Genomic DNA, 25,078 nt, shown 5'->3' with positions numbered 1-25,078 from the left:
CTTGCTTTCAAGGATGTATAGGTTTGGGCCTATTGAAAACAGACAGCATGTTTGGTTAACCACAAGGATCACCGCCTGGATAGCAGCTGTAGTGAAACCCTTTGAATTTACTGACAAAGTGATTTGTAATAAATGTATTGAATCAGATTACTGGTTACCATAGCAGTTAGTCTCTCTCCATGGAGTCACTGAGACCAAGACATTTTCACATCTTATCTAGTAGTATGAGTTGTGGGAAATATATTTCTTGGTAGAACTGCTAAATACCTGTTTTTTTTCCCATCCTTCGTGTCTCCTTTGTCAAATCACAATACTGTGACTCCCTAAACATTTTTCTGCCTTTGACTGTTATACTTCAAAGGCAGACAAATGTTTAGCATAACAGTGGATTATTTCAGATGTTTGTTTTGTTGATCTTCCAGAAACAAAAACCATGGAGAAATGTGTCCCTCTGCTGGTTGCAGGAAAACCCTTCCATCAAACAATTTCTAGTGATAGAACTGAAAGTCCCATGACTTACTGGTTGCTGCTAGGGTTATTGTAAGAGATAACATTTCAATGTTGTTTATCTTCATTGTATAACTTAGAACTGACCAAAGAGGACGAGAGGCGATGAAGTTGTCATTTTATGATGACTTTATTTCAGACTCAGATTCTAAGAGCTGGAGGCAGCCACTGCTGCTCTCTTGGGCTTGGGGACAGTTCCCTCACGGAATCCATTCCTGGAAAAGACCAGAGAAAACACATTGAGGAAGCATGACAATGAACTGTAAACTATACTGAACTAAATATAGAAAACACAACATCTGCTATCTGAGCAGCTAACCGATCGCTGCAGCTGTACATAGTCCATCGGTAAATAGCCCACCCAATTTACCTACCTCATCCCCATACTGTTTATATTTATTTACTTTTCTGCTATTTTGCAGACCAGTATCTCTACCTGCACATGACCATCTGATCATTTATCACTCCAGTGTTAATCTGCAAAATTGTAATTATCCGCCTACCTCCTTTTGCACAAAATGTATATAGACATTCTTTCTACTGTGTTATTGACTTGTTTACTCCATGTGTAACTCTGTGTTGTCTGTTCACAATGCTGTGCTTTATCTTGGCCAGGTCGCAGTTGTAAATGAGAACTTGTTCTCAACTAGCCTACCTGGTTAAATAAAAAGGTGAAATAAAAATTAAATAAATATGAAGTGTTGGTCCCATGTTTCATGAGCTGAAATAAAAAGACACCAGAAATTTCCCATATGCACAAAGGCATACTTTTCGCTCAAATTTGTTTACGTCCCTGTTAGTGAGCATTTCTCCTTTGCTATCAAGAAGTTGATTAAACATCATGATCATTACACAGCTGCATCTTTACTTTTTATTTAACGAGGCAAGTCAGTTAAGAAATGATTGTTTACAATGACGGCCTACCAAGAGGAAAAAGGCCACCTGCAGGGACAGGGGCTGGGATTAAAAATGAAAAATACATAAAATTAAAATAAGACAAAACACACATCACAAAAAGAGACATTACATAAAGACAGACCTAAGAAAACATAGCATGGCAGCAACACAATATGACAACATGGTAGCAACCTTGTGGTGGGGACAATAAACAACCACACAAAAAGGTGCAGTTTTGTCACAACACAATGCCACAGATGTCTCAAGTTGATAGCATGCAATTGGCATGCTGACTGAAGGAATGTTCACCAGAGCTGTTGCCAGAGAATTGAATGTTTTTCTCTACCATAAGCTGCCTCCAATGTTGTTTTGGAGAAACTGATGAAACCGAGTTTGCATAACCGAAGAATTTCTGCAAACTGTCGAAAAATGGCTCAGGTTAACTCATCTGCGTGTTCGCTCTCCTCACCTTCGATGGCCACTGGCATGCTGGAGAAGTGTGCGCTTCACAGATTAATCCTGATTTCAACTGTACCGAGCAGATGGCAGAACAAAGAGCCCCATGGTGGCCATGGGGCTATGGTATGGGCAGGCATAAGCTATGGAAAACGAACACAACGGTATTTTAAATCGATGACAAGTTGAATGCACAGAGATACCGTGATGAGATCCTGAGGCCCATTGTCGTGCCATTCCTCGTCGCCATCACGTCATGTTTCAGGATGATAATGCATGGCTCCATGCCGGCAAGGATCTATACACAATTCCTGGAAGCTGAAAATTTCCCAGTTCTTCCATGGCCTATACGCAGACATGTCCCCCATTGAGCTCGTTTGGGATGCTCGCACTGCATGTCGCACTGCATGAGGCAAATGGTCACACCAGATACCGACAGGTTCTGATCCACGGCTCAACCTTTTTTTATTTTAAGGTATTTATGACCAACAGATGCATATCTGTATCCCCAGTCATGTGAAATCCATAAATTAGGCCCTCATTTATTTATTTCAATTGACTGCTTTCTTTATATGAACTGTAACTCAGAAAAATCTTTTAAATTACTGCGTTTATATTTTTGTTCAGTGTACATACACATACAGTGCCCCTTACTAGGTCTCAAATGTTTTTACAGGTAGGTAACCCCATCCATTACGAACATGTGCCACATGCTAATATTCCTTTCTCCCAAGTGGCGCAGCTGTCTAAGGTATCACAACTGGCCGTGATCGGGAGTCCCATACGGCGGCGCACAATTGGCCCAGCGTCAAACGGATTAGGGGAGGGTTTGGCCGGGGTAGGCAGTCATTGTAAATAATAATTTATTCTTAACAGACATGCCAAGTTAAATAAAAAAAATATGATATTTGATACCTTTAAAAGGCATTTCACTGTATTTTGAATGTGACAAAACTTGAACTAAATCTAACATCAAGTCTTTGGTCTGAGTAATGTGATGAGTCTGGTATTTCACTAGCAACATACATAGCAACATCTACTCGTGCCAGGTACAGTGCATTTGGGAAAGTAGACCCCTTGACTATTTCCACATTTTGTAACAGTCTTATTCTAAAATGGATTCAATTGTTTTTTTCCCCCATCAATCTACACACAATACAATATAATGACAAAACAAAAACTATTTACTCAGTACTTTGTTGAAGCACCTTTGGCAGCAATTATAGCCCCGAGTATTCTTGGGTATGATGCTTCAAGCTTGGCACACCTGTATTTGGAGTGTTTCTCCCATTCTCTGCTGATGGGGAGCATCGCTGTACAGCTATTTTCAGGTCTCTCCAGAGATGTTAGATCGGGTTCAAGTCCGGGCTCTGGCTGGGCCACGCAAGGATATTCAGAGACTTGTCATGAAGCCACTCCTGCGTTGTCTTGGCTGTGTGCTTAGGATCGTTGTTCTGTTGGAAGGTGAACCTTCACCCCATTCTGAGGTCCCAAGCGCTCTGGAGCAGCTTTTCATCAAGGATCTCTCTGTACTTTGCTCCCTGACCAAGACCCTTCTACCTGGATTGCTCAATTTGGCCTGGCAGCCAGCTCTACGAAGGGTCTTGGTGGTTCCAAACTTCTTCCATTTAAGAATGATGGAAGACACTGTTCTTGGAGACCTTAAATCCTAAAAACATTTTTTTGGTAACCTTCCCTAGATCTGTGCCTCGACACAATCCTGTCTCGGAGCCCTACGGTCAATTCCTTCAACCTCATGGCTTGGTTTTTGCTCTGACATGCACTGTCAACTGAGGGACCTTATATAGATAGACAAGTTTGTGCCTTTATAAATCATCATCAATTGAATTTTCCACAGGTGGGTGCCAATCAAGTTGTAGAAACATATCAAGGATGATCAATTGAAACAGGAAGCACCTGAGCTCAATGTCGAGTCTCATAGCAAAGGGTCTCAAATACTTAGTGAAAAAAACAGATTCCTTATTTACCTGTCATTGTGGGGTATCATGTGTAAAAAAAAAAAGTTGACTAAGCAAGTCAGTTAAAGAACAAGTTCTTATTTTACAATGCCTGCCTACCCCAGCCAAACCCTCCCCTAACCCGGATGATGCTGGGCCAATTGTGCACCGCCCTATGGGACACCCAATCATGACCGGATGTGATACAGCCTGGATTCTAACCTTGGTCTGTAGTGACACCTCTTGCACGGAGACGCAGTGCCTTAGACCACTGCATCCATGTGTGTGTGTTAAGCATTCTAGTACAGGTAAATAGTTAAATGACCACTAAAATGTAAAATATCTGTTAACGATATCTTTTTATTTGGCAAGGAAAATATTCATTATCGGTATCGGCCAAAAAGTCATACCGGTGCATCCCTAGCTGTAACAAAATGTAGAAAATGTCAAGGGGTCTGAATACTTTCTAAATGCACTGCATTAAATAAGCATTCCAATTTGGCATTCACAATATCAAAGGTAAAATGATTAGTCAGCAAGCACTTCAGTCACTCACAGCAATGGGCACTTGTCAAATCATAGCAGTGACACACCATTTATAATGCAGAAAAACACATTTCATGAGTAGTTTAACAGTCACCAACTCCAAATAAAACCAACATCACCTTCCTTCCTGGTGTATTGTAAGATGATCATATCTCAACAAACAAAACTAAGAGGGTTCAACCCAGCACTGAAAAGCATCTGTGCAGAGCAACCTAATCCACCTTGGCAAAACTAGCTAGCGATATCATATTGGTTACATTGGGCCAATTAAGGACAGACAAGATTTGTCTCAACTGATTCCGCTGGTCAGATTAAGGGGGCAAATTAGGTGCTTCTCTGCAGTTAAAAATGATACCAATTTCACATTCAACAGACAAAAAAAAGCAAGCTTTGGAAAAATGGAGGTACATACTCCTGCCTAAAGAACAGCTCATCTTTGTATTCCGAGGAAACATTTTCTTCTGTTTGCACCTGATGTATTATGCAAATCAGCCCTGAAATTCATTGCAGAGAGGATGTTGGACTCACCTGAATCTGCGGTAGACAACCCTCAGGTGTCTGATACGGCCAGACCCGGTGGTGTTGCGTCTCTTGGCCTTGGCACTCCAGTTATCTGCAAGTGTAAGGATGAGCGTGTTATAGAATCAATGAATAGCAAAACCGCTGTACAGACACATACATCAGCGTGACAACATGGTCAGCTTGACCAAACCCCCACAAAACAAAAGTCTGCAAGTGCAAAAAGTCACTATTGCAGGTGAGGACATCTGGAATTTTTCAGCTTGTTTGACATATGCATCACTGGAAACTTTTGACAGGTTAAGCTCTGGTAAGTTGACCTGCAGCATCCATCCATCCATCTAACTAGTGTCACTGATGGTCCCTATTGGTAACATGAATGGACTGCACTGACTGATCAAATTTTACTAAACTATCTGCCAAGACAACAGCACGAGCCACTCACACTTTCTCTTGCGCTTTTCGGGGTAGCCACACTTTCCGCAAGAGGACTTTTGAAGGTGGTATGCCTTGGAGCCGCACCGACGACACAGGGCATGCGTCTTGTTGCGACGTTTACCAAATGATGACGTTCCCTTCGTCTGTGACACAGGTGAAAACACATTTATGGTGACCAATTAGAATTGACAGTTCATTCAAAACAATACATTACATAAGATGGCTGTATTCGTTAACTACATGCTAACGTCAACAGGCTAATGTTGAATGATGCTAGCTGGTTCCACCTGAGAAAACTAGCTACTTTCCTTGTTTTGTAGGATGACATGGACATACTAATGAATGCTATTCTCAAAATTGTTTCATTTATGGGGACAAATAATAGCAGTCAATTTGAGATGCTGATTGGAAATTATTTGGAAGATACCCATCTACTTTTGAGCGTCTGCGACATACAGTAGCTAACGTTAAGTGTTTGTTACGTTCGTTTATTAATCGGGTTTGTAGCGATTATGAAACTAACACCATGAAATACTGAGGTCTGCCATATTTCAATGCTTTCATCTTCACAACAAACATGTAGTTGATCAAATGAGAACGTGAATTAAAGAGGATGATTTCAGATTTTCATGTTACACTGCATCCGCGCTTACCATCTTCTTGCCGAAGTAGACACGATAGAGGACGGAAAAGGGTATTGAGTTGCAGTAAATTCAGTCCGTACTTATTCCGGTGCAGCAAACTGGTATGCTGTAGCGACACAAGAGCAGAGAATATTTGTTCCTTTCACTAGCAATTGAAGTCACTAAATTAATACTGTATGTTTAAATGCAAGTAGCATATTCTGGTATACAAGTTGTATTGTATTATAAACTAGTTACCAACATAATTAGAGCAGTAAAAATATATGTTTGGTCATACCCGTGGTATAGGTCTGTGTGGTTGGAGCCCCGAATGCTGATTGGCTGAAAGCTGTGGTATCAAACCGTATACCACGGGTTTGACAAAACAGATGTTTATGGCTCTAATTACATTGGACACCTCAGGGGTTTGTTGTACAGTTGAAGTCCACACATTTTCTATTGGATTCAGGTCAGGGCTTTGTGATGACCACTCCAATACCTTGACTTTGTTGTCTTGAAGCCCTTTTTCCACAACTCTGGAAGTATGCTTGGGGTCATTGTCCATTTGGAAGACCCATTTCTGACCAAGCTTTAACTTCCTGACCGATGTCTTGAGATGTTGCTTCAATATATCCACATCATTTTCCTTGCTAATGATGTCATCTGTTTTGTGAAGTGCACCAGTCCCTCCTGCAGCAAAGCACCCCCCCCCCCCCCACAAAATGATGCTGCCACCCCTGTGCTTCACAGTTGGGATGGTGTTCTTTGGCTTGCAAGCCTCCCCCTTTTTCCTCCAAACATAACGATGGTCATTATGGCCAAACAGTTCTATATATGTTTCATCAGACCAGAGGACATTACTCCAAAAAGTATGATCTTTGTCCCCATGTGCAGTTGCAAACCGTAGTCTGGCTTTTTAAATGGTGGTTTTGGATCAGTGGCTTCTTCCTTGCTGAGTGGCCTTTTAGGTTATGTCGATATAGGACTTGTTTTACTGTGGATATAGATACTTTTGTGCCGGTTTCCTCCAGCATCTTCACAAGGTCCTTTGCCGTTGTTCTGGGATTGATTTGCACTTTTCACACCAAAGTACGGTCATCTCTAGGAGACAGAACTCATCTCCTTCCTGAGCGGTATGATGGCTACGTGGTCCCAAGGTGCTTATACTTGCATACTATTGTTTATACAGATGAACGTGGTACCTTCAGGCCTTTGGAAATTGCTAAACCAGACTTGTGGAGGGTCTCCAATTTTTTTTCTGAGGTCTTGGCTGATTTCTTTTGATTTTCCCATGATGTCAAGCAAAGAGGCACTGAGTTTGAAGGTAGGCCTTGAAATACATCCACAGGTACACCTCCAATTGACTCAAATTATGTCAATTAGCCTATCAGAAGCTTCTCAAGCCATGACATAATTTTCTGGAATTTTCCAAGCTGTTTAAAGACACAGCCAACTTAGTGCATGTAAACTTCTGACCCACTGGAATTGTGATACAGTGAATTATAAGTGAAATAATCTGTCTGTAAACAATTGTTGGAAAAATTACTTGTGTCATGCACAAAGTAGATGTCCTAACCGTCTTACCAAAACTACAGTTTTTCAACAAGAAATTTGTGGAGTGGTTGAAAAACTAGTTTTAACGACTCCAACCTATGTGTTTGTAAACTTCCAACTTCAACTGTATATGGCCAATATACCACGGCTAAGGGCTGTATCCAGGAACTCCGCGTTGCGCCGTGCAGAAGAACAGCCCTTAGCCGTGGAATATTGGCCATATTCCACACCCGTCGTGCCTTATTGCTTAAATATACCATGGCTTTTAGCCAATCAGCATTCATGCCAGCTGCCAACTTAGCCTCGAGGGATAGGAACAGCAACTGTTAGTGGCCTGTCGAGGCCACTGCCACAACTCTGTCCAGAAAAAGGAGGAGACATTTACAGTATAATTTTCTTCTCCCTTGCTTGTGCCTAGCGTTTGTTAACTTCTGTCTTTATGCATCTGTTTCAGGACTTTCATCATGACTACATGGAAGTTGATGGAAAGATTTAGGAGGTCATGTTTTTTAATGGTCATCCGGGAGTCATGTCACAAGGGAGTCAAAATAAATTAATTATATACCTGTTGATTATATTAATTATATACCTTATTATAACTTAAATGTCATCAGAACCCAAAATATAAACTTGTTTTAGTCCATTGTTTGTAAACAAAGTAATTGTAAACAAACACTGTATTGTCTCAAAACATTAAAACGATAATGTTTATATCATGGATGGTTAGTCCCTGCATCCTTAGCTCTGTCAATTTGAGAGTGGTTACTGGACATTTCTCCAGCCTCATCCCTCAATGTGTTTACCAAAGCAATGGCAGAGCGACAGAATTTTCTGGCATGTTCTCGATTTTCACATGGGCTTTCTCTTCTGGTCAGGTGACAACCCAGTGGTAATAATTGTTTATGAGGTTAGTGGCTGTTTCAGGTGGGTAAATATAGCAGGAGAAGGCTGCCCCAGCCGCCCTGCAGTCTGCTCTACCCAGGAGTTTATGCAGCTCTGGCCCCATCCTGCCGGCGAAGATGATTCACTGCGTTGTCAGAACGGGTGACACGTGCGAAGGAGTGGCCGACAGAAAAGTGTTTCTCACCATCTACGGAGACCTGGGAGAGACGGGAATGCAAACTCAGCAAGTCAGAGCAACAGCAAAAGGTTTGAAAGAGTATGTGTGTTATTATTTGGTCACACTTTACATTAAGTTGCAAAGATACCATGTAGTTTACCGTGTCGTTTCATGGAATACTAAAACCAAAGACAGCACAGTATTGCTAAAACCGTGTCATTTCAAAAGGTTAACTAATTAATGCAAAGTGTGTCTGTTTCTGAATTCCCTTAAGCCTCTCTCAGTCCATCATAGTGATTAAGAGCAGTCAGGTTGATTTTACTTCACTACATGTGTCCCTTTTCTATTTGTCTCGCCCTGGTGAATAAGTTCTCCATCGAGGTGGTGGATCTCGGCCAGGTGTTTAAGATCCGTATCCGCCACGACAACTCGGTTAGTGCTATCCGGAATCCTTGGGACGTCCCTACCCTATACCCTAACCATAACCCCTACCCTTACCCTAACCTTAACCCTTACTTCAATGGGGTGATGTCAGAGTTGGGACGTCCCAAGTATCCCGTTTAGACTTTTGCCAGAGAGGAAGTAGAGCTTTTGTGGTAGTCTACCTCTCACTCTCTCTTTTTCTCTCCCACGGCTGGGTGATAATAGCGCCACCCCAGAGAGCTGCTGGTTGGTGGATGAGCTGTCGGTTGTCGTGCCGACAGAAGGCATCAAGTACATCTTCCAGTGTAAGTGCTGGTTGGCCAAGGACAGAGGCAATGGTCTCATCACAGACTGTTCAACATACTAGACACCAACATCACCCGGAAGGTGAGTTTGTTAGAGCAATAACACACTAAATACCACTATATTACTGAGAGGAGCTTTCAGTTTGTCTATGTACTTGTGCTTGTGATGCTCCTTCAAATCAAATCAAATCAAAGTTTATTTGTCACGTGCGCCGAATACAACAGGTGTAGGTAGAGCTTACAGTGAAATGCTTACTTACAGGCTCTAACCAATAGTGCAAAAAAATGTGTTAGGTGAACAATAGGTAAGTAAAGAAATAAAACAACAGTAAAAAGACAGGCTATATACAGTAGCGAGGCTATAAACCAGGCAAGTCAGTTAAGAACAAATTCTTATTTACAATGACAGCCTACCCCAGTCAAATCCGAACGACATTGGGCCAATTGAGCGCCTCCCTATGGGACTCCCAATCACGGCCGGATGAGAGACCACGGAACCAGGGACTGTAGTGACACCTCTTGCACTGAGATGCAGTGCCTTAGACTGCTGCGTCACTCGGGAGCCCGAGTGTCTGTGTTTACCTATGAGAACTGGGTGTCGAAAACCAAAGGGCCCAAAAGGACTAAGATCTGTGAGCTGGCATATAGCGGTGCTATATGAGATAATAATAATTTGGTGGTATGTTTGTCCTATTGGTGGAGAAGTGGAGAGAACCACCGACATCATCCTGTCTTTAATCTCCCCTATCCACCTTTGTTCCAGGCACGACAACAAGAGTAAGGAGCAGGTTTTCATATGCTATGCCATTTAGTTTCATCACTAACGGTAATGATGGTGGTGTAACAGTGGCTAAATAGACTGAGACAGGACACAGGAGGGTCTTTCTCACTTTTCATTGATTGATTTATTCACAACTGCAGTTCTGTACACAGGATTTCCAGCAAGGGAAAACAAAACTAAGTCTTGAAGTAGCTGATTGGTGATGATTGGTATAGAGGCAAGAACATAATCCATTCTAACCTGTGTTTTTCTCAGGTCCTGCCCCAGGTTGGCACCTGGAGTACATCAATGTGATAGATGAGACCATGGGCCAGAATTTCCGTTTCCCATGTGACCCCTGGCTGGCCAAGCATGTCGACGACGGGCCGATCATGAGAGAGCTGGCCTGCGCCAACAACTACATCCTGGTCTTCAGTGACAAGACCAATGAGTTAACCTCTGACCCTGATGTAGGCTGGTGATGACATGACCCAAAGATGTTATATGAATGAAGATGTCCCACTGGGCTCAGTTGTCAGTTCAATGCCTCGTTTTGATTTACATTTGTTTGTCAACTAACGTGAATTCAACATAAAATCCCTCCCAAAATTCACCATGTCATTGGATTTAGGTTAAAAGTTGGACAAAAAAAGACAAAATGCCCTAACATGGATGACTTTCTGCTAATCCAATTAGTTTTACAAGTTGATTCAATGTTGGGGTGAAGTGATGTGGAAACAATGTTGAATCAACCAGTTTATTCCCATTGGGGTACCACTCAGACCGTTTGCTATTGAACAACAATTGTCTGGGGTGAAAAAAAAGAAAAAGAAATTAGGTAAAACTGATTTAAGTTGCCCTGCATTAAAGTCCCCGGCCACTAGGAGCGCCGCCTCTGGATGAGCGTTTTCCTGTTTGCTTATGGCAGAATACAGCTCATTGAGTGCGGTATTACTACCAGCCTCGTCTATCGTGGTATGTAGACAGCTATGAAAAATACAGATGAAAACTCTCTAGGTAAATACATTTTTTGAACAATGTAATCATCCTTTAAAACAGGTATTTTCAGCATTTTAGGGAGTTTATTTGAAAAACACATAGAAAAAGATCATATACAATCAGACAATAAATAAAACAGGAGACAGAACAGTTTGGGTTAAGCTATGCAAGTTTTTGCATCCTCATTAGTAATAAATACAGTACAAAATCCATCAAAAGTGAACCTAAAGATTTTCCACAACATTCACCGATCCATGTTATTCTTCATTATAATGTAGCTATTGCTTTTCATATTATTGGTAAATACTTCTAGTGTCTATAAAATACTCCAGCTCATAACACATTGCGCAGTTACAGCAAAACAACAGTGTGTTGTACAAAGATGGCCACTTCCCTTTAATCACTGGCAGGTTAGTTTAAACAACAGTTTATCAGCAGCAAAGAAACATATCTGTAATATTCAAGAAGGTACAGCCTCATATTAAACACGTCTACAGCTACGCCCATGTACACATATGAAAACCTGAGGAGGACATGCATTAGAAAGCTTGTGCTTTAGGATTCTACTTTTCATTCCCCTTCACCAGCTTGAGTTATTATACTATACACTTTTCCTCTGCAGTAACAACCCAGTATACAGTCTGCAGAGGACAAAGGTAAGGCCAGGTTGTCACTATTTACCACATCCAAAGTCATAAAAACTCTGTCTACTTCTACAATTTCTCATCTCCTGGTGATGGTCGACTGACCGAAAGCTCAGCTAAAATTAAAATACATTTGCATCTGACTGGAACTGTGCAGAGACTTTTTCCTGTTTCTACAATTGATCTTTTAAAATGTGATTCTAAACTTTACCCAGTCCACACTACTAACCTTATGCCAAACCTTAAATGAATACCAAAAATAGTTTTCATACATTTTTATTATAAAGCCAATTTTTACTTTGTGGCTGTGGTAACTAGAGACAACCATAAGGCCAGGAGTTTTTTCCAGACCATGTGACCTGACCAGGAAGTAGACATGGGGTAAAGACAGTGACAGCAGGAAAAATTAAAATAAGACCAGTCAGCTTCATTCCAATGAGATATATGTAAGATGAATACATTGTTATTATTAAGAAAATGCACACAGAAAACAGGTGGTTGGCTTATTATACCCAGGTGTAAAACTACTACCTAGAGTATCACACCAGAAAAACATAAGATCAATAGCTCAAGTTTATCATGTTAGCCACCTTCCTAACCTAACCACACAAACACAGCATTTGCCAGCAATACAAAGTACCTAATAATGCAGTTATTAATTCATATGGGAAGAGTTAACATAGCTGGACAGAGGATGCTATGGACGTATGCTCTGAATGGAGACACCCAATATCCAGATATAATATGGTGACATATACAACCGAGGTCAAACAAACTGTGAAACTGGTAATGATCCAGGATAAATATGAAAAATAAAAGTATCATATTTCCTCTATGCCAGTGAGGAGTTTAGCCATGCTAGGAGTGCAATGACCGAGGTTTACATGCTGAAACACTTGCACCTGGTCAGTCTGTTCACTAGATTAAAGCAGAGTGTGGGAATCTTCTAAATGGAATGGAATGGAATGAAGATCAACAGCACCACCACGTTGGCTATAGACAGAGCCCATTACACCTTGTCACCCTTCCAAATGACAATTCGTCTTCTGAAAAACACAACTTGCATGAAAAGCATCCCCACCAACCTATGCATAATGAGGTATCCCCCCCAACATCTTGTGTTATTTCCACTCCAAATTATTGTGAAATACTTAAGGCATTTCAACTCAGAGCCTCCTATGTGAAGTAGCAACCCTCCTTGTCTGTCTGTAGTTTTTTGGATGGAAGGGTTTGGACAAAGGGAAATAAAAAACACAACACACAGTCAAGTCAACCACCAAGAGAACACAAGGAAGCATGAAGATACATGTAACCGAACACAAGCTAAGCTAGAACAAGGAGACCCCACACCACCAAATCTATTTCAGACAACGCCATAGTGCATTAACAAAACAAGCTAGATTATTGCAACAATAAATGTTTTCTGCAGTATTGCAGCCATTTCTTCAAAATGGTAAGACATGGACAAGGACTTGGTCCAATGTCCAAATTAGTATGAGTGCTCAACAAATTGATAGAAAGAAAACTGAAATGAAGAAAGGACTAATAACAAATCAAATAAATATAAATACTAAGAATAATTGTTTGGTATTTTTAAATAAATGGCTTTTTCTCCCTTTAACCCTCTTTCAAGTGAACTACACCAACATGATTCATGCACGATATAGGGAAAACAGCTTCCATCACTGAACAGTTTACAGTTGCTCTAACAATACCATACGACTACCATCATGGGGGACCATCTTACACATTCCACAACACAGAACAAAGGCTTATGAGTTGGATCTCTCCCTGGGACACCAGCTGTATTCTTGTATCGAAAAACGGGAACAACTGAGATTGAAAGGAAGGGAACCGAAACACAATGGAGGTTGTTTCCTATGTACTGTACAAATCACATGGGTTTGTTCTGTAGGCAATAAGGTCCTGGTATACACTATCATTCAAAAGTTTGGGGTCACTTAAAAATGTCCTTGTTATTGAAAGATTTTTAAAAAATGGTCTATTAAAATATCATAAAATTGATCAGAAATACAGTGTAGACATTGTTAATGTTGTAAATTACTATTGTAGCTGGAAATGGCAGATTTTTTTATGGAATATCTATGTACAGTCGTACAGGGGCCCATTATCAACAACCATCACTCCTGTGTTCCAATGGCATGTTGTGTTAGCTAATCCAAGTTTATCATTTTAAAAGGCTAATTGATCATTAGAAAAAACTTTTGCAATTATGTTAGCACAGGGGGAAACTGTTGTTCTGATTAAAGAAGCAATAAAACTGGCCTTCTTTAGACTAGTTGAGTATATGGAGCATCAGCATTTGTGGGTTCGATTACAAACTTGGATTAGCTAACACAATGTGCCATTGGAACAGGGGAGTGATGGTTGCTGATAATGGGCCTCTGTAGATATCCCATTTTAAAAAATATCCAGTTTCCAGCTACAATAGTCATTTACAACATTAACTATGTCTACACTGTATTTCTGATCAATTTTATGCTATTTTAATGGACATTTTTTTTTTGCTTTTCTTTCAAAAACAAGGACATTTCTAAGTGGTAGTGTATATTAGAAAATAACTACATTGTATTCACTCTAAAGACAATACACAGACACTGCATCCTCCAGCCAATGCCAGCCTTAAAAATCGTGCTATGGATAAGGCTGTGAGTAGAAGTTGCCCATAGGCACAGTTCTATAATCAGCGTTCCTCTCCACCAACTCTAATCTTAATTATTAGGAGGGGAGATGCAACACTGACCTAAGATCAGCATCTAAGGGAAACTTCATCCTGCTCCATGGATGAGGGAGAGAGTCATACAGTGTATGGTTCACATGCAGAGATACTGCAGACTTTTCCGTTTTTCTCCCGGTATGAATGTTGTTCTGGAGGCCGCTCTGCAGAGTGGTCACTAGCTGGCACAGCCACAAAGTCATAGAATCTGATTTTAAACCTAACCACACTGCTAATCCTAACCTAAAATTGTTTTTATGAATTTCTACAATGTAGCCAATTCTGACTTTGCAGCTGTTCCGTCTAGCGGAGTTCTGCCTCCAGGACAAGACTCATGACAATAAACGTCATCCTGCGCAGACTTCCTACTGCTCCACAATCACAAGACAGCCCAAGCCTGCCATACAGCATGCATATCTGTGGCCTCAGTTCTAGAGTATAGAGGCCCCAATACAGCACAATACAAACCACTGAAGCCATGCCTGGTTAGCATCTCTAGCATCCACTGTGATAGCAGAGATCTACTGTACTGGAAATCCACCTATTGATTGGCCTTTGTACATAGCTAGCACTTCCTCATTGCCTAAAGGCTGCTTGTATGCCTATTACCCTCTTTTAAAGAAGACTATTTCCCCATTTTGTATTTTTTCCCACCTTATTTCTTAAAGTGGGATTTTTGCTTGCTACACCACACTGTCACCCTGTTAAATACTGGTGATCAATAACAAGACTACTACACTCCATTACACCATATGTATTAGGCCACAGAAGCTCATTTCAAGAAACAGCCCACTGCTGATTTCATATCTTGTCATGTTTCGCACAGATGTGCTGTAGCTAGAGCTCAGCATTTTGGGTTTCATCAAGAGGGAGTGAGACCAGTACACATATACAAACCCAACAACACAACACACACACTCGCTAGGTGGTTTAATGGAGGATCACATCTCTGAGTGTATGGAGAAGCTAATGCTACGGTGCAAAACCCTGATGGAGACTCATCAAGGCCCTGTAAATCTGTCCATACATTCTGGCACCCTTCTGCCTCTCTTCTTCATCCATCCATCCATCCATCCATCCATCCATCCATCGGCCTCTTTTGGTTCTCTATTGTTTGGATCAGTGTGCTTTGTTAATCCCTCTCACCTCCCCTCCCGCTCATTGTCTTCCTCAGCTGGCTCAGAAGGCAGGCTCATATGTGATGCAGATGGGAGGGGGACGTTTGGCAAAGTTCCCCCTAGGGATGAGGTGGGGTTTTACAAGATGGAGGCAGGGAAAGGAGGCATCAGCTGTCTGGTGCCAGCTGGGTCTCAATGTCCACCCTGCATATGGGGCATTTCCTACTGGTGGCCAGCCACTGGTCCACACACGCCTGGTGGAAGAGGTGCATGCAGGGTAATCTCCTGGTGGTGGAGGAAGAGGATGAAGAGTGTTAATATGAATTACCATAGATACAGAGATCTGCAAACTGTAGTCTGTTTTGGCACCAAAATTACCATGACAATAACATTTTCATTAGCATTGTGACTAGACCAACCTGACATCCTCTCCATCCTCCAGCATTGATAGACAGATGGTACACTTCTCATCTGTATCCAGTTCCTCATCCACCAGCCCAAGCTTCAGGTCCTGAGGTATCCTCTGGAAAATAAAATATAGATTTTATTTTATTTTTTACAAAAAGCAATATGCATATTTTCAAATGTAACTTAATTTAATTCGCTAAGTTTTGATAGTTCACATGAAAAGAGAAAGATGCTTGAAGTCCACATATTGTAGTTCAGATACATGACTAGGTATGCAATGACAAACCCAGTTTACCATCTCCCTTATATCTACTGCAAATACTGCTGACACAATCAAAAAGTGTGCTTCAGGTTCCAGTCTCAATGATTCACTAAAATGTCATGCATGCCTATGATTCCTTCAGTATATTCAAATAATTCTCACAAGACTCACACAGCTTTATAATAATTTGTCCTTTCACCTGCAAGAGGAGTCATCTGTGGTCTTAAATTGGGTACACTCCAAACCATCTGACTGTTGTGTAAATAACAAGTCCATTTGGACTGCAAGGGGACAGGATTCCTTGGAGAGATTTTTGGCTAACAATGACCTAAAATGAGACAGCAGTGTTCGTCCGTGTCATTCTGTTCTATTGTGCTTTATTCGATATTCTGCCTCGGAACATCCGTTACAGACACAACCTGAGGGCATATTCTTACCTTCTTGTATTTGTGAGGGTAGGTAAACCTTTCAATAGTGGTCTGGACAGCCCCTCGGTTCACACTGCCCAACCTGTCCTCCAGCTGCAGTAGCTCCTACAGGCAACACATGTGGGAAGACTGTTAAACATCTGGAACAAGCATTTGTCTCTACCTCAAGACACTTCATTTATACTGGCTCTTATTTCAGTCCTATAAAAACAACAAAAGAACAAAGCAAAATAAAACAATAGCTTTTCGATTCAGAAGCATCTGGAAAACAGAACTCGTGGAAAAGAAAGGAGCAGTCCCACATGAGGCTGTCTACAGCATTGGAGGCAGGGACAGAGGCGTGAGGACAGCCGTGTGATTACCAGAGTGTGTGTGTGTGTGTGTGTCGGGGTGAGAGTGTGACAGGGTTGACTGGAGTTAGCCGTGTGACTGGGATAACAGTACCTCATAGCTCTCTCTCACAGCTGATGCGTGGCGGGAGGGGTTGAGACCCTGCAGGGCCAGCAGGTGTAACTGAGGATACGGGTAGTTTCTGATCTCATGGACAACCTAGAGAGAACATACAGAGAGATAGTAAGGGAGTAATCTGGATACCATCTCCTCAATTCTGAGAAAACATCTTTGAATTTCATACAGATGCCAGCCATCCCTAAACCAACTCTCTACAATGATCTATGGTGTAAAGACCAAATCAAACACTACGGGTGGTACAACAAATATGGATGCCATGATTGCACAGATCATTGAACATCGCTTTAATTGTAAATGTACATTCTGTTCATTTAAATATTATGGCAAAAAGAGTTGTGATGATCTCACCACTTGGGTGGAGGCATTGTTCCTGGGGAAGTGATGCATCCTGGGAGATGTCAGATAGTGATGGTAGTGCTGGGGCAGTGGGCGGACGTGGTACTGAGGAGGAGGGAGCCCCGCGTCCACACTCAAATCCCTGACCAACCACACAACAGAGGAGGAGACATAAGAGAGAAACCAGTTAAACACAGACCCAACAAAAATCATTAACATTGATTGTCCTTGGATTCCCTACAGAGGGTAGTGCGTATGGCCCAGTACATCACTGGGGCCAAGCTTCCTGCCATCCAGGACCACTATACTAGGTGGTGTCAGTGGAAGGCCCTAAAAATTATCAAAGACTCCAGCCACCCTAGTCATAGACTCTTCTCTCTGCTACCGCACGGCAAGCGGTACCGGAGAGCTAAGTCTAGGTCCAAAAGGCTTCTTGAAAATAAAAGAGAGACGCACACTCTAGGAGCTCAGATGCAAAAATGTAATTACCAATGTTTCGACAGCCAAGCTGTCTTCATCAGGGTATGATAACAAACACTGCGGGATGACTCATTTATATAGTGTCAAAAACACAGGTGTCTGTAATCATGGCCAAGAGTGGCCTAATATCATTGGTTAATTATCAAATATTAAAATAGCATACAAAGAACAGCATACAAACAATAAATGGATAGCATACGATCATAGATTCCTTTTAGACTACATAAGCTTACAAACAACTACAATGGCAAAGTCACAATAATCACAAGAATGGCTTTAGATCAAAGTCTACGTTGAGACCGAACGGAGCAAGGGTCTCTAAATTAAAGATCCAGGTAGCCTCTCGTTTTAACAATAAATTATCAAGGTCACCCCCTGACATGTTCGATGCCAATATAACGCAGAGACGAAATCGAGTGGCCTGCCTCCAAGAGGCTTCTTAACAGCTTCTACCTCCAAGCCATAAGACTCCTGAACAGCTAATCAAAGGGCTACCCAGACTATTTGCATTGTCCCACCCCTCCCCCTCTTTTACGCTGCTGCTACTCTCTGTTTATTATCTACCTATAGTCACTTTAACTCTACCAACATGTACATATTACCTCAATTTACGTCAATTGACCCACACATTGACTCTGTACTGGTAGCCCCTATATATAGCCTTGCTACTGTAATTTTACTGCTGCTCTTTATTTTTTACTCAACAGTTATTTTTTTTTAACTGTATTGTTGGTTAAGGGCTTGTAAAGTCAGCATTTCACTGTAAGGTCTACACCTGTTGTATTCGGCGCATGTGACAAATAATCCATCATGCCTGTGGGAACAGGTGACTCAAATTAGAAAATTAAGATTATCCACAATCCAGGAGTAATGCTTGAGATTTAAATGGATACCTCAGTATTTTGTCAACTTCCCCAGAGTCAGATGCACTCGTGGATGCCATTTTTACTGGACTGTGTCCAGTATGAAGGAAGTTAGAGCTAGTTTTGCTAGCCAATGCTAACTAGAGTTAACACAATGACTGGAAGTCTATTGGCATCTGCTAGAATGCTACCTCTAACTTCCTTCGTACTGGACATAATTGGTATACAAATGGTATCCACAAGTTCATCTGACTCTTGAGAAGTAGATAAAGGGCATATTTGCCAAAATCCCAAAGTATCCCTTTAACAATGAAGCCACATTATTAAGCCATATTATTGTATGAGTGCAAGCTGGCGTCTTACCAGTCTGTGCCTTCAGCCAGGTAGCGAGGCTGCTGGGCCGCAGGCTGTGGGGGGATGTGGAGGGCGGGAGCAAACTCGTAACCCGGCCGCAGTCTGTGGGGCTGGTGTCTGCTGACAGGACAACCAAAAAAGGTTTCTGTGCACATCATATTCCATGCCATATGTTGTGTGGATCTACAGATCCAATGGAAATTTCGACTCAACTTTAAAGCACTTTTGAGGTGTGAAAACACATGCCAAACTACCCCTCAAATGTACTGTAGTTGTTAATACAAACCTTGACATTTCTATAGCTTATGGAGGTACCCAAGTTACTATGGGAGTGCCGTGCTTAGCCAGAAACCAGGTCCCCATACCTGGAAGGTGGCATGATGCGCCGGTGCTGGGTCTCTAGGATCTGCTGCTGGAGGAGGTACTGCTGGTGTAAGGCCTGAGGTAGGAAAGGGGGGCAGAAATGTCCTGGAACTGGTGTGTGGGGGGTAGGGGGTTGAGGGGCAGGTGGAGCTGGGGAGAATGCTGATGGCCAGGGGGAGCCAGGTGGGGGTTGATGCCTGACTGGGGCTGACCTGGGTGTGGCATTGGGAAGTCAATGGGCAGCTGGGCCTGGGGGCCTAGCTGGAAGTGCCGGCAAGAGGTAGCATGGCTATGCTGCTGCTGCTGCCGGTTAAAGTGGGATCCTGTGGAAACAATGAGAGGGAGTCAGCCACCTGAGAGAGAAACGGTAGGTTAGAATTTATTGTGTATGTGACATGGAGTGTGTGTTTGTGTGATGTAATTGTGTTTCTGTAGGAGGATCTTTACAAAAGCCCTAACTCTTACCTATGGTGAAACTTACATCAGGGGATAGGGAGATATGGTGAAGTAACACATTCAAACCTGCATGGAAAATGTTAATACTTCCAAACACGGTCTATTATGGCATCATGTGACATTTGACCTTCTGGTTGGATTCTCACCTCTGGGCATCTGACTCTTCGGCAATGTGCGTGCCCAGGACTGTGCATTTAAATTGTGTAACAGAGTGCTTTTCAAATTAATCTAGTTCTAAAATCTAGGGGTACCGGTAACATATCTGAATGACCTTGAATCCCTTTGATAGAAGTGCTGCTAGAAGTGTTCTGTAAAATATCAGAATGACCTCAAATCCCTTTGATAGAAGTGCTGCCAGAAATATTCTCCAACTTCAAGATCTACAGTGTGACATTCACATGAATGACATCATTGATCCACAGTGGGACAAAAGGCAGAACATCTATTCCTAAGATGTTTATTTTTTTATGACACAAACTGTTCATCCTTTATAAATCACTGAGGATTTTAACAATGTGATAGCATTGCTGTGAGTGTGTCCTTTTTCTGATAACTGTTTCACTTGCTGAACTGTGGGTAACATTATATAGCACAACATCATTTACATTTAAGTCATTTAGCAGACGCTCTTATCCAGAGCGACTTACAAATTGGTGCAACAATGATGTGTCTGTTTATACATCACTACCCAGAAATATTTATGAGCACGAGTCAAGGCCAAAGCCACATAAAGCCTACAACATGTCTATCTCCTTCAAGAAATAAATTAAAATACTGCCTAGGCCTGTATCTTACTCTCACTGACACACACTGTTACCCAAACTTTTCCCCATGCGTAGATTTGTTGGTGCAGAGGAAATAGTTTGACAGTACTTTTCCCCTCTTCTAACCACAGCTATTTGGCAGCTGAAGAAAACAGGCTGCTGTTGAATCAGAGACTAGTACAGTGCACTACAGTTTCAGTACACCGTCTCCATACTATATAGGACTGACAATTCTAATGGAAATAACATTGATAATTGATAGTAATGGGAATGGTTTGCCATTAGCATGAAGGTGGCCTAGGCTGCATTGTGACATTGATGGCAATATGACAAAATATGTTTGAAAGGGGAGAACACAATTTATAGGATGATATTTCGTAGTCAGTGACATGTTTTCCATTGCGGTAAATGCATTTTGGACTCGGGCAGCATGAGAAGTCCTGGAAAAAGAACATCAAACAAATGTAAACTGAATGTATCCACTGAGCTATACGCAGCCTAGCACAAACAGTGTGGGACGGATCTATCTATAGGCCTTTGTGAAAGTCACCTTCACCTTTTCTAACACGAAGAACATGCGAAAGTGTTGGTGGTAGAGTGGCTAACACATTCAGATGAAAACAGGTGAAAGCCCTACAATTGAGAAAAAGGCAAAGTCTACATTGCATTTGGGTCATTAAGTTGGAGTAGACTTGAAGGTGCAGTGCTACAAAATGCCTTGTGAAATAGTCAAGGCTCTGTGATCTTTCAGAAACATCTGAATGGAGTGGGTTATTGTGTCTCACATTCAGCTCCTAACCAGTCACTAATCACAATGGTTAAATCATTTGATCCAAGTTAACTGTGGCACACTGCACTTTCAATTGTCTCAGTGGTACAATCACCATGAATGACAGGGGACAGACTCATTCAGGCCTTGTGATGATAAAAGCATTGAAATTGTCTATCTTTGTCACAGCAGGAGAGGTGGGTGGGGTGGAAGGGGGAAGGTAGGGACGAGGGGAGGGCTAAAGACAATAAATGGAAATCAGCAAGAAGCACACTGAAGGTTAGGAAAAATACTATATTCTTTATTGAAAAATATTAGTTTGTGGAATTTGTGTTTTTGTAATAATGATAATATAAACACCATGCAACAAAAATAAACAACATTGACTGAAGGCAAGGCCCACCATGCTCCATATAGGGTTAATAAGAACAGAAGCAGCATCTAATGAGCAGATGTGGTTGGCTACAGCACGGTAGGGTACATCTTTACTACAGAAAGATTACATTGGAATTTACTATTCAATGTAAAAAAAAAACTAAATCATATGAATCATAATGTGACCATGCATTGAAAGTACCATTACCAGAACAAAAAGGTAGAGAGACCACAACCAAACAATACAATACGTTATTACTCTACTAGAAGATTCACTGTAGCAGTGCAGGAGATAAGCATCCCTGTGAAATGGATAGCATTTTGTACTTTTGTTAGTGGGGAGGCTCATTGGGAAGTGAACAACCAGTGAGAGCATCTACACTTATAGCATTACGATTTGGTTTTGGCTTTAGTGAGCAAAAGGCCTGATAATTCAGTGTTTCAAAGATATTCATTTTCAAGAGGAACAAAAGGGTTACACAAATGGAGGCGGTTATGACAGGTTGTTGGGAACAGGTGAAGTGTACCAGTATTTATAAAATGTTGATGTGTTGTCTATTTTGAAATCACTCAGATGACCACGAGGCAATTATAATTGTGTGTGATCATATTCAATGAAATATGACAATGCATAAGCTTTACATGTAATTGTACATGTAAAAAGAATGCCAATTGGAGCAAAATATACTATTACTTAGCTACCTTTGTACAATGCATTTTCCATGGGGGAAAAAAAGAAAGAAAATTTGCCAAATTCTGGTGTTCAATAAAGCAATGCAGAAATAGAATCCATGCAAAATGTATCCACTTTACAGGGATTTACAATAGGCTGTTGTCATAATCAAGACTGAATGGGAGGTACACAATGACATACATTTGATTCTCTTTAAGAGCTAAAAATGTGTTAAATCTACAACAACTTGACAAAGACAAAAAGTTATTATATAGGTGTTAGCTATTTGTTTTAGTTTTTCCACATATACTCTATGGTTGAATGATACATTTTTGTTGTTGTTATATATACACCAATGTCGTCTTCTGATGGAAAGAGGAAATGAAGAAGGGAGTCAATACAGCTAAATGCAGAGAACAGGCAGAGGCCAGGCCACGCCACACCACACAGCAGCAGATGATCATTAGCTACACAATGGGAGGGACGACAAAGATCTGATAAATGCAGAATGTAGAGCCAGCCTCGAAACTATGAAACAGGAAATAAGAACAGAAATAAAAGCACAATGTGAAATAATTGATGTCACTGCATGAACTTAATATGCTACACTGTAGCCTAGACGGTTTATGCAACTTCATAAACTGGGTGGTTCACGCCCTGAATGCTGATTGGCTGACAGCCGTGGTATATCAGACCATATACAATGTATATGACAAAATATTTATTGATACTGCTCTAATTACTTTGGTAACCAGTTTATAATAGCAATAAGGTACCTCGGGGGTTTGTGGTAAATGGCCAATATCCGGGCACTCCGCATTGCGTCACGGTTATGAACAGCAACTTAGCCGTGGTATATTGGCCATATACCACACACCCTCGTGCCTTATTGCTTAAGTATGTTTTGATACTGAATCAATGGGGAATTACTGTCTAAAATCAACTGGTGGATCAGTCAGTTCTCATAGACGAGACATAACATAGTAAAGGTAAACAAGGTAAATCCGGGACACTTACATTAGTATTATATATTACCTTTAGTTAAATAAGACATACGTTTACTTAAATAAAAACGAAAGTTTGTTGGTTGGTTGGTCAGGTGGGCGTATACCGTGAGCTCGAATCTCATCACAGACAACTAGAATTTTAGCTACTCTGCAACTACTTAGCATGTTAGCATGTAACCTAACTCCTGGCCGAGCTAACGTTAGCTATAATTCATAACATAGATGTTTGCATAAAATACATAACATACTAAATATGTATCGGATTTACTGCAAATACAGAATACGAAACGGTCAGACCAGATTGGAAAAACAACCTACATAGCTAGCTAAATTAGCTAACGTTACGTGTTTAAAGATCTTCCTGACATTTTAAAATATGACAATTTAGCCTGTTTGTTAGCTAGTAGTTGCGATATAGCAAACATTCTTTAGCTAGCTCGCTAATTGAATTAGTCATAAAATCCTCTTGACAAGCAGTAAAGATGATCTTCAAATGACATCCTGGGATTAAATACATTCTCCCTACAAACAGACCGACCGAGCTTGCACTTTGTAACCAGCTAACTAACCTTCAAACAAGTTTGAACGTGTTTCACGCATTCCTTTCTGACATTTCACCACTGCCATTCATTTCAATGGCTGTGCTTATATGTATTGAAATAGAGCTGACTTACGACAATATCATGTCCAAAAATAGCTTAACGTTTAAAAATGTAGCTAGCGTTAGCTAAATAGCATCGGTCAACGCGCGTCCATATAACAATTAGATAGCTAACGTTAGTTAGCTGTCAATAGCTACCTGAAAAGGCTATATTTTGTTTATATACGATCAGACCCATACTACCAAAATGTGTAATATGGTCGTGCAATTGTTAATAAAAATGTAACGAATGAGAACATAATAGCCTTGTATAGCAAACATACTGTTTTGTCCTAGTTAGCTATCATTCGCTTTATATAGAACGGAACAGCTGTTTGGTAGCCAAGTAGCTAGGACAACAGCACAGTCGCTTGTTGGAATGGATCCTAAAAGAGATTTTCGACCAGGTTAGCGAGAAGCTTTAGCGATATTGAGATTATCAGGGCACACGTAATTGTTAAAGATAAATATATATATAAATACCTCTATTTCTTACTGAGCCAAATACAGGAAGAACCAGATATCCGACATGCACTAAAACCATTCTTGGATCCTTGTCTTGCCGCTGGGTTGATGAGAGATATAGCCCATGCAGATGGTCCGTTCCAACCTACATTCAAGCAGTTCTAGCACTGAGTTGACAGGCAACTGCTTCGTTGACAAAGCGTCGATGGATCGGTATTTTCACGTTTAGGAAATATTCAGTACCACACATGGCCTCTAGGTTGTGACGAATCCCCCCCAAACAATGTCAGGCCCTTTATGATCGCTGGTAGGCGCTATTTTACCACTCATACATAGCAGCTGAAACGTGAACTCCACTACAGTAGATGGCAGTAACGATTTGAAATGACAGGCTGTCATCACAGATGACATAAAATGAAG

At 41.2% G+C, this 25,078-nt stretch overlaps 3 protein-coding genes across 6 annotated transcripts; 1 reads left to right on the top strand and 2 right to left on the bottom strand.

Annotated features, from left to right (window-relative positions):
- Positions 1–618: 618 nt before the first annotated feature.
- Positions 619–6,088, bottom strand: LOC118358533 (60S ribosomal protein L37-like). The gene is made up of 4 exons (XM_035736473.2): positions 5,975–6,088; positions 5,329–5,464; positions 4,893–4,977; positions 619–722 (listed from the first exon to the last, which is right to left on the bottom strand). The coding sequence occupies exons 1-4, from the start codon at positions 5,975–5,977 to the stop codon at positions 656–658; spliced, it is 291 nt and encodes a 96-aa protein (XP_035592366.1). The 5' UTR covers positions 5,978–6,088; the 3' UTR covers positions 619–655.
- A 361-nt stretch (positions 6,089–6,449) lies between these two features.
- Positions 6,450–10,561, top strand: LOC118358532 (lipoxygenase homology domain-containing protein 1-like). 4 transcript variants are annotated; one of them, XR_008079112.1, is made up of 4 exons: positions 6,450–8,647; positions 8,928–8,990; positions 9,207–9,368; positions 10,323–10,561. XR_008079112.1 is itself a non-coding variant. In XM_052479123.1 (4 exons), the coding sequence occupies exons 2-4, from the start codon at positions 8,518–8,520 to the stop codon at positions 10,526–10,528; spliced, it is 498 nt and encodes a 165-aa protein (XP_052335083.1). In that variant the 5' UTR covers positions 6,450–7,268; positions 7,953–8,517; the 3' UTR covers positions 10,529–10,561. The 4 variants fall into 4 exon arrangements, 2 of the variants coding, with proteins under 2 accessions (XP_052335083.1, XP_035592364.1); XM_052479123.1 differs by lacking the exon at positions 8,928–8,990 and having other exon boundaries at positions 6,450–7,268; positions 7,953–8,647; XR_004820476.2 differs by lacking the exon at positions 8,928–8,990 and having other exon boundaries at positions 6,450–8,657.
- A 547-nt stretch (positions 10,562–11,108) lies between these two features.
- LOC118358531 (E3 ubiquitin-protein ligase RNF165-like) lies at positions 11,109–24,944 on the bottom strand. Its single transcript, XM_035736466.2, is given in 9 exon segments — positions 11,109–15,829; positions 15,964–16,067; positions 16,652–16,747; positions 17,087–17,191; positions 17,462–17,591; positions 19,156–19,266; positions 19,512–19,599; positions 19,602–19,832; positions 24,677–24,944. Coding segments are annotated over 9 exon segments (1,044 nt in total). The 5' UTR covers positions 24,738–24,944; the 3' UTR covers positions 11,109–15,711.
- Positions 24,945–25,078: the final 134 nt, after the last annotated feature.

This window comes from Oncorhynchus keta, chromosome 25, assembly GCF_023373465.1.
Source record: "Oncorhynchus keta strain PuntledgeMale-10-30-2019 chromosome 25, Oket_V2, whole genome shotgun sequence".
Classification (NCBI taxonomy): domain Eukaryota; kingdom Metazoa; phylum Chordata; class Actinopteri; order Salmoniformes; family Salmonidae; genus Oncorhynchus; species Oncorhynchus keta.
This window is presented reverse-complemented; position numbering and strand designations above follow the sequence as displayed.